We start from the raw sequence: 20,611 nt of genomic DNA on the forward strand, positions 1-20,611 counted from the left end.
CACTGGAGAGTATGAGGTGGGGGCAGCAAGGTAAAGTTTCAGTATATGGGTGATTATTTTGAAACAACATGGTAAAAAAAAAGAGTGCAGTAAAAATAAACTCCACTCCACCTCCAGCCTGTAATGTAAATGCACTAGCTAGCTATGTGGATGAATCAAATGATGTTATCTCAAGTATTTTGAAGATAGCGCGATTCAGCCTGGGAACGGAGGCGATTCAGCTATTGAGTGTTATTTAGCTGTGTTGGGTAACGTTAGTTACCTAGCCAACGATTTAGCTAGATAGCTTTGTCATTTTGTTACCTAGCTAGTTGAAGAAATCAGTGTGCTATTGTAGATATACTAGATATCAGGCGAGTTTTCTTTACCTAGCATGTAGGCTGCAACACAAGATCTGTGGATAGACTAGGTGTATCATTCATGTCAATGATCGCATGCTGTCTTTAAAAAACCCTGAAAACACAATACTGTATTTTCAAAGTTATACAATAAATGATTGTAAAAAAAATTCCGTGCACAAGGAGTATAGCTAGCTAACGTTAGCATAATTTTCGATTTGTTACCGAGGACGTAGTTAACCTAAAATCAACTCATGTCTGATCTAAACATTTGTAGTTGGTGGTTATAAGCGTTTCCGTATCGCAAATATTTAGACAGAGTACACAAACAGCCTTTAGGAGAAAGAAAGTTAACTGCAGGCCTACGTACAGTGGCATCAGTAAACTATGAAATATTTTTAACTTCATGGACCACGCCGTATTACCGTAATTACCACGTAGTTTCAAGTGTCACACAGGAACCTTTCCGTGTTACAACACCAGGATGTACTTCACTATGTGCAAGGTAATGAAATAAGAGATGTCTTGGAGAGTCAAACAAATGTTACATCGCGCAGTAGCCTCCCGGAGAAAGTGCAATCACTTCAAGACAATTAAACCTTATCCTTTGTTATTTTTCACTTCAGTGCATATTTTTGTCCCAGATGTGAAATTACATTACATTTACAAGTAGTTGCATAACATTCTCTTTTATTCGGAGCTGCTTACGAGTTTTACGGGCTATCAATTTATACAGCGAGGGTGTTCACTGAGGCAGCTCTTGGCAAAGAACCTCGTCCAAGGGTCCAACAGCAACTCCCCGCTGGTAAATAAAATTGGCAACCCTCTCCTTACCACTACATCACACTGCTGCAAAATACACACTTGACACATGTGCAATTTAGCATGGTCACAGAGAGAAATGCAATTTTGGCAGAGTGAACTAATCTTCGGTGGGTTTAAAGCTGGATGTAAAATTCTAAAAGGAAGAATGCTGCAGCCGATTTGTGGTTTCAGCCCGCATCAGAGTTTTTAATTAGTCTGAAAATGTACAGATATCTAAAATTCATCACCTTCTATGTGCCCTAGCTGTAGGCACAGTGGAGCCATTTTCCGATAGTGTAGTATTAAAATTGCATTTAGTCAAGTAGAACGGTCAAAATCATTTCATGTAAGGAAAAAAGGCGCTCCATCACTTTGCATGATGCAAAGTCAGCAAAATATTACCAGGTCAGTGTTAAGAAGCCACGAATGCGCCGGCGCTAAGACAGAGGAGGTGCATGCGTCTTTGACCTCGCCCTGACGTCGGAAAGAAAAGGGCAGGGACGAAAAATCCTGTGACTGGTATGACATTTCTCGTAAAGGTGTGAATAGAAGTTCCTCAGTCAACTGGCTCGCTATCGCCATCACTCCCACGTTTCTGGATGGTCTGGGTCTCCGAGACGTTACTGCGTTTCACTTGGAAGGTCGTGTACCTCCCCTATGCCTGTTAACAACAGGTGAGTGGAATGCGCGGTTGAATTGGTTCCGTGAGTAGAGCCAAGTAGCAGATAGTTTGCTGATTCAAGTATAGGTTTCGAACGAGCAACTTTTAGCAGAAATAAAGGTGGCTTCCAATCACAAACTACTTACAGTAGCTAGTCTACATGTATAACTACATTCTCAGCCCACGCTGTAGTGTGTGGATGCGACCTTGTGTTCAGTTACTGGTAGTGAAACAACGTCCAGTTTAGGCTTGTAACATCAAAACATCTTAATTCATCGATCGCACATGGCAAGGGTTCAAGTCACATCCCAAGAGCAAGTGACCGTTAGAAACGGTTATGACTCTCATTTGATGAATTAGTTGTGCGCGCTGTTCGGTGTAGCTAGCAAGCACTTCGCACTTATGAGCAATATGAGTGGTCCACATCAAGGTTATAATAGTTTTACGTTTTCAGATTCGTTTTTATTTTGATAATGTTTGTATTCAGTCTGAATTTCCGTTTAGTTTTAGTTAGTTTCACCAGTGTTTTCATTAGTTTCACTTTAGTTTTTATTTCATGGACTCATTTCTATTTCGTTTTAGTTTGTTATAGTTTCAGTTTTAGTTTTAGTAATTTTAGTTAAGGAGAAAAAAATGTCTAAGATTAGTGCAGCGTGAAAAATAATCTGCTTATCATTGAAGATATCAACATTTCAAGACTAAATTTAACTAACATATGCGATACATTTGTTTCAGACTACACAGAATTTGGGGAGTTTGACCAGTGGCGGCTCCTGCCAAATCTCTCGGGAGGGAGGGGGCAATTGTTGCGATGATGGCTAAGCGGTGACCCGTTCAATGGGTAAATTAACAGCTAGCTAATTTGACATTGTCACATTGAATTGAGCAGGGATAGCAGAACAAAACGTTACCTAGTTCGCAGCCTGCTAGCCACGTTTTCCGCTCATAGCAGCTCCGCGAAAATCCCCAGTTATACGATTACCCCATTTGTAGATACTTGCTTGGTGTTTAAATTTGGTCTGGGTGGTCCTCATTCTTTAGTTGCCAATGTATCCTGCTTACTACGACATCTGAACGGTATGTTTTTAATGCCACGATCGAGTTGCTCTGAGTTGAGGTAACATTCGCTATGTTGACCTTGAATGTGACAAGATCGCTGGCTGCCCAGCGATCCCTACACCAGGTTCCGTATGACGAAAGCACATTAGTGCAAGCCCACCCAGAACCCATACAGATTGCATTGCAGCGACCGCAGTTCGAAAAAAATGCCTTAACATGAGAGTCTATCGAAGCGATCTGTGCGATTTTCAACCAGACTAAAATCGCCCGAAAGGGGCGGTACTCCACGGAACACGACTCGACACTGATTGGACTATGATATTCAGAGGCAGGACAAACTGTCTAGAACAGTCACAGCTAGCGTAGCACTGTGGTAGGATGTGTGATGCGAAAAATTCCCTCCCTTTCCTCCTTTGGTGGTGCGTCGCCCGATCGGAACAAACCACCCCTGAGTGTGACACCCACCGCCTTTTTTTTTTAGCTTTTTTTTTAAACAAAAGGCTAAAAAACTAACTATTAATGATTGCTAAAAAAACAGTTTACGAAAATGTCAAAAAAACATTACTTTTCGTCTTAGTTTTAGTATACGACAAATAACCCTGGTCCACATGCATGCGTCTTATTCTTCTACCGCAAAGTGTAGGTGTACTTGCGTAAGTAATGTAATTTATGGGTCACGTGACTGCTCATCCGGACCAGATGGTGTTGCAAGTTTAGCCTTACTGCAGGCTGCGTTACGTGAACATTCCTCAAGGTTTTCTTTTTCTGAAATGGTTAACTTAAGATTGGTGGTTTGTGTGCAGTTTCTCTGTCACCGTGACGTTCCTTCAGACGTTCGTACAGGGTAGAACAAATTAATCAGGAACTGGTCCTTGACGTTGCAACACATACGTGGTTTGAGGTCTCATAGCACGTCAGATCAGTAGCATAATAATTCCTACCAGTCCATGCTTGTTTTTTGCCCCAAACTTGTTTCTTGGGTAAACTTGACAGACCAAAGAAGAACACATCCTATATGGTTTAGATTTGTCTGCTGTTGCAAGCTAAGAATTGAATCTGATTGAAAGCTCAAATGTTTGTGTGAATCTATATGTAGATGTAGACATAGACTGCTTAAAAGTGCTGCAGGCTGTATATTTTTATGCATTGATTTATTTGGCTGTAGGAGGATGCTGTGAACGTGTTGAAACATTATAGATAATAATCAAAGCAATCCTCATCTGTTGAGGGCACTGCTCAGCACACTCAGAAAAGTGTTCTATTAACCAGGTTGGAGGTGAAGCTAGATGTGCTCATGATGAATGTGAATATTTATGACTCTCAATATTGTGCCATTGGTTACAGGGGTCCAGTTCTGCATGTGACATCTTCCCAAAGAACACAGGTCCCCAGGAATCCAGGTTGCCATGGCTCCACATCCAGCGGTCCAGGCTATCATCGACCTCTCTGCTGGTGCTATGGGTAAGGTGCCACCATCGCTTTACTAGACATTGACCCTAACTACAACAATATTGGGTACCCATTTAACTGACATGTCAGTGCCGAGTCTGGCATTTATCAGGTGTGGGGTCTTTCCATGTATTTATTATTTTTTTTTTTTTTTTTTTTTTTTTACTGGTGGCTGAACTTGCAGACAGCCCTATGGTCCTCTTCCTCCCACAAGCCCATTCTGTAACCCTAATCACCATTTTAGGAAAAAGGCTCACTAGTATACCCATCTGCACATGATGATGGCAAATACATATTTTGTGGCCATATTCCCCTTGCAGCTCCTTTTCATTCTTGATTGGTGTGAATTGATTGTTTTTTTCCTCTACAGTTAATGGTACTTAGTTCCAGTTTAAATGAACAGATAGTTAGGAGATGCAGTGGCTGATGCTCTGGCTGTCTTTACTTCAGTCATGTTCACACAGCTGCATAAATACACGCACTAGGAAATACATATAGGTGGTCATACATATATATTTCTCATCTCAGGTTTGAGCTACCCACAGGCCCTCTGGAGGGGCACTATATATAATTTTCCTGAGTCTGCAAATCCAGCTCAAACACACTGTGCAGTGTGTCAGCGACACAACAGCTACTCACTCTGTGTAATTTTGACCTCCACCACTGTCATTTGGAGGATTATATCATCACATCCACCTGTCAGATTGTTAGCAGATACCTGGTAATATCATAGAGAGATGTGGAAGTAACTTGAAGAAATTGTTTCACTGGGATGCTTCAGGTACTGTTAAAGGTGGTGAAGGTACACTCTCAACTGCGCCACTGTTGTTACTTTTGAGCTTGAGATTGCTGGAAGTACAGGCAGAAAAATTTATTTCAGAGGTTCTGAAACGCATTAGGAGAGCAGTCTGTCTCCATCAGTTCACCCACCTCTTTTGTGGCTGTTCCATCCATCCATCCATGCTTTTCCACTCTCTCTTTCCTCACCCTCCCCCCGTTCCCTAACAGGAGGCACGGCCTGTGTGTTCAGCGGCCAGCCCTTTGACACAGCCAAAGTGAAAATGCAGACCTTCCCTACCATGTACCGGGGCTTTCTGGACTGCTTTGTGTCTATCTACCGGCAGGTTGGGCTGCGAGGCCTGTACCAGGGCACCACGCCTGCGCTTGTGGCCAATATCGCTGAAAATTCGGTGCTCTTCATGAGCTATGGCTTCTGCCAGGAGGTGGTGCGCTTTGTCTGTGGGGCAGACAGGGGTGCTGTGCTCAGGTAAGGCTACCCAAACACAGCACACAATCAAACACTTTCCTCTTCACTGATGCATGCATGTTTATATTTTTGAATTTGATTTGACAGCATTGACACTACATTCATGTACTTTACACATTCCCTACACTATGCTCAACTTTCTTTCTGAAAAATGTTGATTTATCTCATTCAAATTTATCTCATTTGTAGCATTAGTGGAATCCTCAGCACAGCACACAGTGCAGTAGGTGATTGCCTAGCAAAACAAACAGCTTTTCATTTGCAAATGCCTGCCTCTTACAGCGAGAATATGCAGAGCTGGAGCATTCTTATTTTACAGTACGTTGACTTAACATAGGCTGGTAGGGGTGTTTTCTGTACTCAAGGAAAGTAAGTCCGGCTGTAGGCTGGAGTTAAAATTGTATTTTAGGAAATAGTATTATGTTTTAATCATTCAACTAAACTCCCAATAGGTTAAGGCTAGGTAATAAATAATAGGTCTTAAAATTTTGAGTGGGTGTCATACAAAAACTTCGGGTGTCTCTACTCTCTACCACGATTACAGACTTTCCTTCCTCTCTGCTTCTGAACTCAGGTCTTGGGAAATGTCTTACTGTCGCTCACACATGTGTAAGCATTTCTATTTATAGCAGTAAAAAAATCACCTGATGTGTAGTCAGCAGTTAATATGAATATGCCTGTGTACAACATCCACTAAGATGGATTCAAAGCCTCTTGGTGTCCAGAGCAGTTATAGAAAACCACATGTCCATTCAGTGAGGCTTTCATATTGCCCCGTGCAGGATCTTCCTCTGAGCTGGACCTTGACATTGCAGAGAGAGAGAAAATATGTCTGAGCTCCCTTAACTTCAGGCATCATATTATGCAATCAGTTTTTCAGCTAATATTCCATACAAAATGGAATACCATTTCCATTTTACATCATTCTAAGAGTTCGTAAAGCCAAGAAAAGGGAAATTCAGGTAAGAGTAGCCTTACACTCTTACTTGCATTGTGTCAGCACAGTTGCAGCATACACACACACACACTCAGTTTTTCAAAATGGTAGTGTAGCACACAAACTGTTCTCCATTCAGTAGACCAGTAAGGTGGGTGTCTGAGACGTCAGGCAGAGATCGTTACCTTCCCACCTGCGTAAGAATTTGCTTTATTGTGGTGCTGTTAATAATTGCATTGGATTCTGTGACAATTTTCCATTTTTTTCCACAACATTTTCCTTTTGTAACTTCTTTTTTCCTTTTCTCTCTCGCTTTGCCATTTCCCTCTCTCTTCTGTCAGTGACGTACAGAAAGCATGTGCAGGGTCTGTGGCATCCATCTTCTCCTCGATGGTCCTGTGCCCCACAGAGCTGGTTAAGTGCCGCCTGCAGGCCATGCATGAGATGGAGGAGTCTGGCAAGGTGGCCAAGGGGCAGAAGTGAGTGGGGCACAAAGTGATCGGCAGAAACGAGAGTGGCCTCCCTAATGCAGCACCCCTTACCTTACCTCGTTGCTGTCAACAAACAACTTTTTCTGATACTTGCCTTTTTGGTTAGATAGGGTAAAAAAGTGCTTTAAAACCTTACTGCAATGCATTTTGTGAAAACACCACAAAAATGCTTATTTTAATTTATGACTGCTTACAATTATGGTTCAAGTGCTGTAGCCTGTATTTAAAAAAATTTTCTGCCAGCAAAATGAATTGTTTTCCCACCCACAAGTGGTAAAGGGGTACTTCATTGTTATCTGCCTGCATATAAAGATGTTTTGGCATAAAGTTGTAATGAATTTCTCTGTCTCTCTGCAGTACTGTGTGGTCAGTTGTTAAGACGGTGCTTCGGAAGGAGGGTCCTCTGGGCTTCTACCAGGGCCTGACCACCACCATCGTAAGGGAGGTCCCTGGCTACTTCTGCTTCTTCGGAGGCTACGAGCTCAGCCGCTCGGTGTTTGCTCATTACATGGGCAGAGACAAGGAGGACATCGGTACCCCACCTCTCATACGTGACCATCTAGGGCCACACTTTGGCTTCACACCGGCGTACAGTATCGTATACAACTACACTGAGAGCATTGGGGAATCCCTCTCTGGTTCATTTTAAAGTTTACATCTCTACTCAAGGTTTAGTTTGTGTTCACCCTGCACTGAGGGTTGAGCGCAGTGCCTTCATTATACAGAACACCTTGCGTTAGCAATTCTGATGAAACCACTAGGGAAGCTAAATTGCAACTGAACAGTTTAAGGCCTGTAATACACCCTGGCCGAAGACACCTTTAGCCACCTCAAATAAATCACACTCTTATTACAATAACTGAGACAACCTCTCCCAGTTTAACTACTCTTAAAACCAACCATGCTCGGTGCAAAATAACATTACTGTGAATGTGTTTTTAAAAACCACTTAGAAGCCACCATTTTCCAGGAGTTCCAAGGACCAGGAATTAATTTACATTTAGAGATAAACTATTGTTTAATTCAGCACACATTTCTGAAGGGCATAGCTTTGTAGTTTTGAACTGAGTGAAGACAAGACAGTAAGTTAAAGGTAATTTTTATTTTTCATTACTTTACTCGTACAAGCCCTGTCCTTATTTATTGTGTTAAATCACTGAAATACACAGAGATAACATACTCACATTTCTCTAGCTATAGATAAATGGCATTGGCCATGACCGTCTCCAGACAGGCTGTTACAGAAGTCTTAAGCCTTGTTTTAAAAAGGTCACCACAACTGGATTTATTGACTCTGTGTGTATCAGTTGTAGTGAGTGTGAGGGTGTCATCTGTATGCTATTGTGGTGTATCTGTGTGTGGTCTGTGTCTCACAGGGGTGGTGCCAGTCATGTTCAGTGGGGGATTTGGGGGTGCCTGCCTGTGGCTGATGGTGTACCCCATAGACTGTGTCAAGTCCAGGATCCAGGTGCACTCCCTGGTCGGGCAGCAGCAGGGCTTCCTGAAAACCTTCATGGGCGTTGTGCGCACTGAAGGTGAGGCAGGGAAATCACTTCCTCAAAGAGGCTCCCTCATGTTGTATGGATAAATGTATATGACATTCTGCTTATGTATTAACATACCTGCTTATGAACGCTGTATAAGAGTTTAGTCCTAAAAGTCTATATACCAGTAGTGTATAAATAACTTATGTCAGTAGATGCACTTTATTTGGATGAGTAACAAATGTTTTTAATATATGTTTTCACATATTAACCATTTATATAGCTGGATAATTACTGAAACAAGTATGTCCTTCAAAACTGGGATTCAAGCGTGGAACTCTCTGGTTACAAGTGCAGTTTGTTTACATCTGCTGTGTGTAAATTTTTCTTACCTTTCTGTCCCATCGTGGATGTTCAATCCTGCAGGGTTTGCAGCACTGTACTCGGGCCTTACTCCAACGATGATCCGCACATTTCCTGCCAATGGGGCACTCTTCCTGGCGTACGAGCTCAGCCGCAAGATGATGATGCAGCAGTTCGACAGCTGAACTGATCCTCTGCCTCTTCCAGGTCCTCCTCCCAAACTTCTCCCCAAGACTAGTTGCTTGTAACCCACAACCACTTTTAAGAAATGCCAAGGCCATGATTTTAACTCAGTTTTATTTTATTTATGAATTGTTTATACTGTCCCTTGTGTACTGTAAGGAGTGCACTCCTGTGTCCAGTCACTTTAACTTCCATATAAAAAGGTAAAAAAAAAAAAAAAAAAACAGTTTCTCTTTGGGCATGTCGTTGGCATGTCTGCTAAGCAAGTGTAGTGGAAAAAGAACATGAGAACATGTCCACTTCATTTCCAAGTGTGATATGATTTTTAGTGTTTACCAAGAATGGAATGTTGGAAGGGGGACAGTATTTTGCTAATTATGGTATTACTGTCATTCAGGTAAAGGCATATGTGTTTCAGCACTTGTCACTCTGCAGTCAGATTAATTTACATTCCAGTAAACAATATAAAAGATATTATTTATGATGTGTTTTATTCAGGGTAAAATGGAAAGTCTTGTTTTATTTTAGAACATTTGACATTCTTATGCTGCCTGCAGAATATTGCTCCCTTTTCCTCAGTCTTAAAACGCTCCTTTTTGATGCACTTTATGCTGAAAAATGTAAGCCATCTAAATATTTTATATTAAGTTATGGTTTAAAGATGAACTTATTCCAAAAGGTGTAAAGACTTCACCGCAAATATGAGTCTTGAGTGATTGACTGTATACAAGTGGTTATGACTATTTTATCTGTTAGTATTATAAATGTATTTGTATTTCATTGATGACAAAAAACAAGTTGCTTTCATATTCATTTCTTTTTGGGTGATTTTTCCACAGAGGGAAAGAACAGAGTGGGATTTAACAAGCTAGGGCAGGACATTAATTGTTCAAGATGTATTGTGAGTGATTGGCTTGAGAAAATAAAGAAAATAGTTATGTATGACTAATCATGTTTTTTTTCTTCAAAGTAAAAACCACATCATATACCCTGGCTCTTTTGGCCAAGGTCAAGGAATGCATGCTTTCCTATATTTACACATGGGTAGATTGAGGCATATTTATAGGTCAACCTTTTATGGACCTTTCGTCTGTGTGAACATGATTCCACGAGGCCAAGGATAGTAAGTGTATGCTCAGTTAGTATCTGGACAGCAGGTTTTTCATGAGATTTTGCAGTCCAGTGTTTTTTAAGAGAATGTAACAATGAAGTACACCTGTTCAATAACAACAAATTTCATTACCTTAAGTAATGTACCGGTTATTTTATACCGGTTTTTTATTTGATTTTAATTTAAAGGTTAACTTCCTGCTAGCTATATATGCAAAATATATGGTTTATTTCAAATGTTGTGTTTTGAATTCAGAATCAGAAGGTGGCATTCAGAAGTTGAAAAACCTTCAGTGTCTGGTTTATGTTCAGTTATTTTATTTCCTTGGGCAGTTCTGTCTGTAGATTCAGAGAAGGCATTCCCAAAACCATCAGGAATAGTCTTGTTTATGGTCTACACCATGTACAGTATACAGTGTAAATATTGTTAAAATGTTCTGCAAACCCCACCCCCATGGTTATAATAGGAAAAAAGAGAGACACAAAGTTGTCCCCTCCTCCTTTACAATTATCACTGGAACAGCAAGATCAAGTCATTTGAACTTTGTTCATGGATCATGGCAACTTCCACATACATTCAAATGTTAGTATATGCTGACAATGTGTTTTTATTATTATTAATTAATAATAATAAAAATTAATATTAATTAATAATAAAAATAATAAAAATTAATATTATTTAATATTATATGTTGATAATGCAGCACAATCACATCCATATTATGGATATGTTTAATGGCTTGAATACCTAACTTAGACATAAAACACATTGGTTGAAGTCAACTGCAACTGCCCTTAAATGCACCAATGGCAGACATTACATCTTTAACAAATATTGTAGGGTTCAATCGTTTTGCTATTGAGGGTTAGTTATATATAAATTCTTAAATACTATTGATGACTTAAATACAATGACATATCTAGTTAGCGCTTGATGAATATTTCATTTATCTAATATCTCTTTGTAAGGGATAATTTCTTTATTCATAAATTCTTTATTCAATTTCTTTATTCAAAAATTTCTTTCAGGTTCAGGTTGTTCTTTCTCTGTATTCAGCAATGTCTGTATAGAACACCTTACGATAAGGATCGACCACCCCAGCCTTTATTCAATACTACAGTTAAGGGACAGGAATCAAAAGTTTTATTCCTGTCACACAAAGTTTTAATGTCTCTACCTTTGCTCATAGCACCATATCATAACATATCATATCATAAGGCACAGCTGATAAGGTGAATTCATAGCTCTACGCTTCCTAAACTAACACAAATGAGGCCAAAGTGAAGGTTTTTTATATTTCTGAGTTGTGTATACAGCTATGTTGTGCCTTAAAGTCAAATTCAACCTGTAAACAGCAACACTACATATATATATAATTCTCTTCAATTCAACATGACCAAAAAAAAAAAAAAAAATCAAGCATTAATGTGTCAATGTTTGACAAAGGGTGGTCAGTGGCTCAGTGAAAGAAGCAAATCTGTTGGGATTATTAACTTTAAAACAGCTGCACTCCTGGATACTCTGGACAGCAGAATTGTAAAACCGGCCCTGCTACTCATTGAAACATGAGAAGCTAAACCTCAGTTAAAGGACAGGGTCACGCCAAAGTCCTCCTTGTAGATGTGCCAGGTCTTAGATTTATGTGGGTTGTCAAGCTCATCCCTGGACAGGTACAGTCTAGAAACAGAAAAATCAGCAGAATGGAAGACAACGTTCTCTCAGCCCAGCACAGTTCAAAACAAAAATGTTCATTCTCACTAAGGTATGTATAATGTATAAAGGTATGTACGTATTTATAAGGTAAGTAATAAGGTTGGCTCAGTCATTTAGAAATTGCTACACATGGGAATTCACAATATTGTGGACCTTGCCATGGCCGCTCCTAAAACATGATCAAATCAGGCCCAGATCTTAGTTCAAGAGACACAGTGAAAGAATATGTACCTGTTGTTTTCAACAAATGAGGTGTTGAACCAGAAATAGAAGGGACAGTCTTCATACCCCTTTGGAAGTCCCTGGAAGAAAAAGAGCAGGGAGATATGGATGGTGCAGGGGATTAGGGAGTTGAACTGAGAAAGAATGTAGCTGTACTCATACAGGTAAATATGAAAAAAAAACAATAGCAAAGTTAAAATGTCACTATTCCCTCTGCTACACAACTGATATTGTTTTAAGGGGGGGCACTCACCGCAGTGGATGCAAACATGACCTTGACATCCCCTCTGAGATTTGGACACTCTTGCAAACTGATGACCACGGCATTATTGCCCGAATCTGGGAATAGCTGCGCAGAGGAAGCAGGGGGAATGGTGGATTATAAAAACGAACAGAAACAGCATAAAAGCAGTGCAGAAGCCTGGATGACTGCTTTGAATCTGAAAGATACACACAGATCTCAGTGTTCTTTTGGACGGGCCAAACAACAATAATTACTGACATTTTAAATTCCTGTGGCTGCTGTGTTCACCTCAGCCACTCTCATTCTCATTCACTGTTGCCAGGACCTCTGCCCCTTCCTATCTGCAAAGTCTTATCCCTTTTTACTTTCCCTTTCAGACATAAAGCTTTACACATACCATACCACTGCATTAAATCCTGCTTACTCCTGAAAGTACTCACTCCCTCAGCATTGATATTTGAGCATTTTTAATAATTTGCCACATACCCTTTTCAGAGCACTTGCATGGCATTTTTTAAATAAAAATAGGCTCCCTTCTTACTGTGCAGTTCTCCTGAGTGGCGCAGTCACACTGAAACACCGTCTCCTTCTTCACAATGATCTTAACTGACAGGTCGCTCCCATTGCCCTTTCCCACACCTGAAGAGACACAGTTTTATGCAAAACACAGTTTTATGGCAGTTGCCACATACACACCATATTAAACTTTTACCTTTAAGTTTAAGTTTTTAAGGCTTATGACCAAAATATATCAGCCTGGCTGTACCATTGCTTGACAGAAGCTGATTAGGGATTGTAGCTACAGTATTTGTGGGAGCCAACAAACTCTAAATATCTCTGATATTTTAAGGCTAGTGCTGCATATTATTTGTCCGCATTAGAGTTAGAAAGAATTCAGGCTAATTTGTAACTAAACACTAGAGCATGTGGAAAGACACTCTGTCAGTGCAAAGTCAGTACTACATCCCTGTTTCCTTTCATAACACCTTTGATCCAAAGCCTCAGTACCTAAGAAAGGAATGATGTTTGTTTTCTGTTTTTAGATTGATGTGTTTGCCGTGGTTGTAGCGTCCTACCCCTCAGAGACTTTGTGGAGGTGGTTGAAACTCAGGGGTATCTTACCCATGATGGAGTGGATCTGGATGCTCTTTATTTTCAGGTTTTTCTCAGGAGGAAGGTGTCTGTCGTACTTGTTCTTCATGATTTCATAGTATCCTACGTACCTGCTCTGCAGCAAAAAAAAAAAAAAAAAAATCAAAGCATTGAATAGACTGTTTAATATAGAATCTCTCATAAAATGTTAAAATTTAAAAAGTAAACTGTATACCCCAACTTGCTTTTTTGTCTAACACTAAACAGTTTTCAGTGTTGAATAATGTTAGACACATGGTGACTATTGATAGAAATTTCCAGATCCATCAGCAATGATTACCAATCCATTACCTGTGAAGGAGTCTCCACTCCTTGGAACTTTGAGCTCATGCTCTTGTCTGTCCTCCTCTCCCCAAAGTAATCCAGACTTTGCTGTGAGACAAATAAATCCCATTAAAATCACATAAACAGGATTCAAAATACTGAGCTCCATGTTTCTTCGTTCAAATTTCAGCCATGGAATGGATACAAAAAGCTATCATAATATTAGGGATCTCCCTGACTGCATTGGTGCCATTGGCATTGGGTGTATGAGGTATTTGTTGGTTCTGTTTTTACTTAGTGTTCATGTGAAAGAAAGCTGTGTTGTACTCTCCCACATTTTACACCAGTCTTCAGTATAAGTTTAGATACTGAAACTGACTTGACCACTGTGCAAGTGATAGGACAACGTACCTGGGCACTCTCAAATTGGTCACTGTCTATCAGCCAGGTACACACCATGGTCCCTGTACGACCTGCAAAACACAGCAGTGATTAGTGTTATATATACTATAATACAAGCTAGTCACTAACAAGTTAATGACTAATACTAACTTTTAATATTATTGTGTCATGTGGTATTTATTTCAACAGGTCCAACCAATGCTAATAGGTTTTATAACATACTTTCAGTTGATCTGAAGGATTTAAATGATGTCATCAACTGAAATTAGATTTCTAATTATATTATTTGTCCTAATTATCATCTTGTAATTATGCTGAAGTGTGACTAAAGCAAACCTTTTTGCTGAATGTTTGCTGAATGTTTCCCCACATATCCTTTTGAGCAATGAAGATACCTCCGAGGCCTTGTAAACATATTCATTTATGGCCTCCAGCAGTTTCATCTAGGCTTACGCCTCTGATCAACAGTGGTTCCCCCTGGACAGAATCCCATGCATAGGATCATGGGCTGGCTTCATCTTAGTTTGAGACAGTTTGAAATTTCCACCTGAATCACATTCCCTCATCTGCAATGTTTCACACCTTCAGGGAATTGTGACTCGATGTCTTCTGTCATGGGGATTTTCTTCTCAAATTACTTTTGAGTTCCCATCTATCCTTGTGATAGTGGAATGACCTGAATAAACAACTAAAATGTTCTGTAACTCCAGTGTTTCCCCAGCAGAGGGCGAGCTGGGATCGCACTGTCAAAATTTCAAATACTGAAAAATAACCAAATATCTTTGGTGAGGAAATATTTCTGGCAGACGGGTCAAATTTATGATAGAATTCCAGCCCGGCACTGTTTAGTTGGTGTTTGCCATGTGCTGTACCCTTTCCCTTTACAGAGCATTAGAATAGTGCACTTTCCATGGGGATGAACTAATCACTGCAGACGTAGTTAAAGGAATGCAAGAGGTTGGCCTGTCTACATGCAAAGGTGGTAACATGCTGGCTGCTTCTCACCCTTCCCTCCTTTGCAGTGGATAGCAATGACGTTCTTTGGGTCGACTGACATCCACTCCCTTACATTAGCTGTGAACTTCAGCATGTCTCTGTGGGGCAGGAGGAAAGTCACAGTGAAAAGCAGAAACACAGTCACAATACAAAAAAAAAAATTTGAATGAAACAGCTACACACCTGAATACAACCTTCCATGGTTAAATGCAAAATTTACATGAAATGTTAAAAAATTGATATTTGGATGCTGAGACCAAATGCTAGTGTGCCGCCATTCATGTATGACCATACCTAACTGTTGCATGTACCAAAGATTGATACCTTTCGAATTTTGAAATAGATGTATTTCCTATATAAAAATGAAGAGAACTAAGTATCTCATTAGGCAACCCGTGAAATAGAGCATAAGTTATTCGCTCATACAAACACACACACAGTGTACTCACTCCAGAGCAGGCACATTGTGGTCGTCAATAAACACCCGCTCCACTCTGTAGTGGAAAAACTGAGGGTCATAGCCTTTCTCACCTAAAAGAAAAGCATGTGAGTTTCATTCAAGATATCCATTGAACTGGATTTATTATTTACTCTTTTTGAGGCAAAACACATTTGTGGTTCTGTGTATGGCCTCAAAAACAATTATTATGCTAGTAAATTCTGGCAGCTTGTTATTATGCATGCTTGTTATTGCATCAAAATGCCCTAGACTCACTGCAGAGGTTGTAGACTTTATAGTGATCTTCATGCTTAGTGTCCAGAAACCTTGCCACCTCCTGAAAGAAGCAATAGGAATATTAGGAATATTAAATAATCGTAGTCAATAGTCAATAGTCAAACAAAATAGATTTTCCTAATAGATCCTATAATTCCTATAATTAACAAAAAATTGTGTCTTTGATAAAGACTTTGTTCTTAAATATAAAAAAAACCTGATATTTGTAGAATGAAGGGAATTTGTTCTGCTAGTGTGAGATCTTTGTCATAAGTAGCAGATGATGCAGCTCATACTGAAATCAAGTGGTAGGGCTGAGGCTATGCTCATTTTGACTAAGCCACTGAGGACACTTAAAGAATGGACTTCCAATAACAGAACTGAAAAATATCAGGAATCAGAAAGAAATAGAAACTCCAATGTATAAATGACAGCTGACAGATTATTATGCATTTAGGTGACACTGTTATACTCAAAATATTTGGTCAAAGTCAATGTAATCTTGGTTTGATAGTCCAAAATGATTCAATTGCATGCATATAAGAACACTTATGTAAGAGCATAGTGTGTGTATGTGTGTTGCATAGCTTACTTTAATAGGATTCCTATAGAATGACTGCTTCCCAGATGAAGGAAATGACATGGCAATGATGCGATCTGTGAATGCAAAGAAAATTTTCTCAGTGGCCTGCACTTGACGATGCACTGAGAATCACTTGCCAGAAGGCAAAGAAATAGGCCATTTGATATCAAATATATCATTCTCACCTGTAACATATGTCAAGTCCAGGTCAAAGCCATCCTTTTGGTAACGTCTTTTGTTTTCTGACACCTGAAACGACAAAAAACACTCAAGGACAATTTCTGTTTTTGTCTAGTGAAAATAAAACCTAGGGAAAGTGTGTGCTGAATGCACTGTATAAAATGTTAATATAACAGCTTTCCAAATCCCATGACTTAATGTGTTCTTTACATGTATGAGTAAACAACCTCTAGGAGGTTCACTTTCAGATACTTGCCATTTTCCAGATTTTTAAGACAAATTATTTTTCAGGGAATGGTCCTTGATGGAAACAACAGATCTCTTCAGTTTTCATCAAAGACACTAGTTTGTCCATTTGAAAGCCTACAATGTGCAATATTACTCTGTGATAACAGATTTAGGCTTATAATCTCAACCGGCATTTATAAGGTCCTTTTGCTCATTAAAAAAACTTCAGTGTACCACCACATGCTTCAGCTCATGTCTCCAGTGATCTGACTGTGACCCCACACTGCTAAAGAGAAAGATCTCACCATTCTCCGGGTGACCTTCTCCAGCTCCTTCTTCTGTGAGGCCAGTCTGAAGATCCGCACCAGGATCACAATCCTGAGAGCTCTCAGGAAGGACACCACCCTATGGACATGTCACAGGAGCCAGGCCAGTGAGGAAGCACCAGAATGTGAGACAGGACTATTCAGAGCACGCTATGACTATAGATTTGGCTTCATAATGTCTTTGGACAGTATTTCTGCCTGAATCTGGAAATACATCCATTATGCTATTGGTAACTAACACTGTGTAAATGACCCCAGCTGTACCGACAGTGTCTAAACAGAAAGTTAGAGAAATAATAACTCTCTATTAGTCACTATTTCTGTGATGACTATTGGGCTTACCTTGTACTTTTGTCATTATTTCAAAATACAAAGGACATTTTTGCATAGCTTTTGAACCACTATCACTATGACTCTTGAACCACTAGGAGCTGTAGTGGTTCATCTAACACGCTGACGTGTGTTATCCTAACTAACATAAAATCAAAACTAACTGCAGGCTGTTGCATTTCTCAGTTAAATACCTTCTCACATACCCTTATTGCATGATGCTCAATGCAGCAGAGGCAAAAGCTCTTACCTCTGGCATGCCTACATTTACCAGGACTTCTGTACAATCACTTAATTCAGTGAATGCAAACCTGGTGGGGAGATCTAAATAAGCAATGCAGTAAACAATACAGACATACTGTGAAATGTGCTCTGGCTCCTTATGTCGTCTTTCTTTCAAAGTTGAAAAACAGTTCGGAAGTATGAAGTGTGAGATGCAAATAAAGAGCAGACAAGCAGAAAAGGAGACAGATACAGAGACAGGGTGACACAGAAAAAGCAGTTTGCGTGAGCGAACATGCAGGTCGACTGTTGGTACCTGGGAATAAGGACAGCTCCAGCAAAGTTTGAGAACGTGTAGACCATTGTGACAATGAGAGTAACAACCACGATGCAGGCATCTCCAATGTTAAGCCTGGAGCTGAAGTACACCTTAAACCTGGAATACAGACAGGATGTAAGCAAGGTTGACTGTTTCAAAGCTTTCCTTGACAAATTGAACTTAAAGAATAAGTATAAATGTTTGTACCAGTAAGAAGTATACAGTTGCATCATATGAATACATCTACAAATATGCATGCTTTTGATTCAAAATTAACCACTCAATAACAAAAAAGAAATGATTTTCAATTTATAGGCTGTAAACAATTCAAAAGGAATTCTCAGGACACCCTAGTAAAAAGTAGTGCAACCCCATTGGAACTCTTCAGTGTGGGAATCAGTCTAGCAATCTGTTCAATGATGCAATTAAGAGACCTAAGGTTTGTCCAAGGGGAAACCAAACATAATGAAAGAGTCTGGTTGGACATATAAGCATTTCTAAACCTGAACTGCAAGTGCTGTGTGTACCTGCTGCTTGCTTGGTAAATCCAACTAAATAAACTCCCTGGAGTTACGTTTACATACATTCATGAAAATTAACCTCAAGTCTGAATCAAATCCACTGAGCATGTTAAACGGTCACTATTGGTGATTTCTGGAACAGCACTGTGGAATCTATTCTGCATGAATGCTAACTGACTGATTCACACCAGTGTGCTGCTGGTTCATACTCACCCTTCCACGTAGACCCTGAGCAGCACATCCAGCAAGAAGAAGAATGAAATGGCAAGGGAGGCTCCCTCCAGACCATCCCCCACTGCAGGGCTGCGGACCGGAAGGGACAGGTCGGCGATGACCAGGACGATGTCCACGAAAATAAGCACCACGCCAAACAGCCTGCGGAAGAAAGATGTGGCAAAATCCCATGCAAAGTGGAGACACTTAAACCTGTGTGACAATGTCCTTTCGATTTAATTAGTGCAGATCTTACAAGGAAGTGTCCATACTGAGGCCAGGGAATAGATGAAGATGGGGAATTCACGCGCTTACCGAAATCCAAAGGACATCACATATGGGGCAATCTTCTTTCGGATTTGTCTATGAAAAAAAATAAACAACAGTAAAAATAGTCTCTTCACAAAAATGAGGTGATCTACCCTAGTCCCTTGTTTAAAACTTGTGCTACATTGAGTTCAGTGCAGTGCTTGATGGATCAAAACTAAGGGAAAATTTAAATTAAACATAATTTAAATTAAACATATGAATCCTTAAATTAAGGATTCATATGTTTAATGGACCATAGGCATACACGATCTTTATAAGAAAAGTCATGGTGGTGGATGACACATACTGGTTCATGTTGCCTGTGTCAGCACTTTCCTCCTTGCCATCATCAATCCGTACGCAGGCCTCTCCATTTTCATCACCATCAGCACTAAAGATGGGAAAGGAAAAAAAGAAAAGAAAAAATATAATACACTTTGGCAGCAAGGGATTATCTAACCTCTAACTAACCTCTTCCAAAGTACCAGTGCGCATGACATTCAAAACTCTTATTGTCATTGTATAACAGTGGGCTCTTTACAACAATGCAGGTCAAAGTACTCATATGAAATGACACAGTTGGAAAAAAAGTTAACACCATTGAGCCAAAAAAGAATTTACTTTTTAGTCTCTCTTTTTCTCACTCTCTCTCTCTCTCTCTCTCTCTCACACACACACACACACACACACACACACTTTTTTTTTACTTACCCATTAACTTCTTTGGAATCTGACCCAGGGCTGAATCTCACAGAAGTCATTTTCTTCAGAGGAGTGCACTGTCACCTGAGCCTTGCTCTTCAAAAAACCAATAAGAGCAAAGGGCTCAATAAAGTCCTCTGAAGGATGATGTAAAACCATCTGTACCCCAAAAACAAACTTCAGGCCTTGAACACTACTTCCATTAGCCATGGGTCAGCTTTTCCTAAACTTACTTTTTGCATCAAATACCTGAGAGCATGTATAAGGATTATGGAAACATAACAGAGTGTGGAATTTAATATTAAATCATTTGTATTTAATATTGCTCTTATTATTATTATTTAATAATGCTTTTAACAAAATTGCCATACATGCAAAATGCAGATGCACATATGTCTCTGGGCAGATTCATCAGGCAATGACTGATGTGGTCATTGTGTTTTGTAAGGTCTTTCATATAGTGAATACCTCCAGACACAAGTGGCGCTTCATCGGTCTCTTGACAACTGCAACTGCACGTACTGTCGCATTTAATCTATTTACCCATAGATGTACAAGTAATTCTGCTAGCATCCTCTCACAAATAAACGATGAGCATCACCTCGACACCAGGTGCCATTCGGGAGTTAACTACCTTATGTTTAATCTTTACTTTCGGCAGACATTTATTCCCACTGGCAAACGGACAGATTGAGAGCAATTACTAAGCACTACATTTATAGCTACTTAGCGTTACAAAAGTACAAGGATTGAGCAAGCAAGCTGCAATTATGAGACAGTGAAATGAATGAATCACATCTGAAATACTTCAAGACTGCAGTGC

At 39.8% G+C, this 20,611-nt stretch overlaps 1 protein-coding gene and 1 pseudogene across 1 annotated transcript; one reads left to right on the plus strand and one right to left on the minus strand.

Annotated features, from left to right (window-relative positions):
• The first annotated feature begins 1,629 nt into the window (after positions 1-1,629).
• slc25a15a (solute carrier family 25 member 15a) lies at positions 1,630-9,590 on the plus strand. Its single transcript, XM_036537300.1, has 7 exons — positions 1,630-1,816; positions 4,207-4,323; positions 5,320-5,578; positions 6,857-6,994; positions 7,364-7,539; positions 8,383-8,541; positions 8,917-9,590. Exons 2-7 carry the CDS (start codon positions 4,269-4,271, stop codon positions 9,036-9,038), a joined length of 909 nt encoding a protein of 302 aa, XP_036393193.1. The 5' UTR covers positions 1,630-1,816; positions 4,207-4,268; the 3' UTR covers positions 9,039-9,590.
• A 2,137-nt stretch (positions 9,591-11,727) lies between these two features.
• Positions 11,728-19,847, minus strand: LOC118783576 (annotated as a pseudogene).
• Between the last annotated feature and the right edge of the window lie 764 nt (positions 19,848-20,611).

This window comes from Megalops cyprinoides, chromosome 9 (genome assembly GCF_013368585.1).
Source record: "Megalops cyprinoides isolate fMegCyp1 chromosome 9, fMegCyp1.pri, whole genome shotgun sequence".
Classification (NCBI taxonomy): domain Eukaryota; kingdom Metazoa; phylum Chordata; class Actinopteri; order Elopiformes; family Megalopidae; genus Megalops; species Megalops cyprinoides.

Coding starts and splice junctions, on each gene's coding strand:
- slc25a15a (XM_036537300.1), top strand. CDS start 4,269: ATGGCTCCACATCCAGCGGTCCAGGCTATCATCGACCTCTCTGCTGGT. Junction 6,995..7,363: donor AAGGTGGCCAAGGGGCAGAA/GTGAGTGGGGCA, acceptor GTCTCTCTGCAG/TACTGTGTGGTCAGTTGTTA. Junction 7,540..8,382: donor CAGAGACAAGGAGGACATCG/GTACCCCACCTC, acceptor TGTGTCTCACAG/GGGTGGTGCCAGTCATGTTC.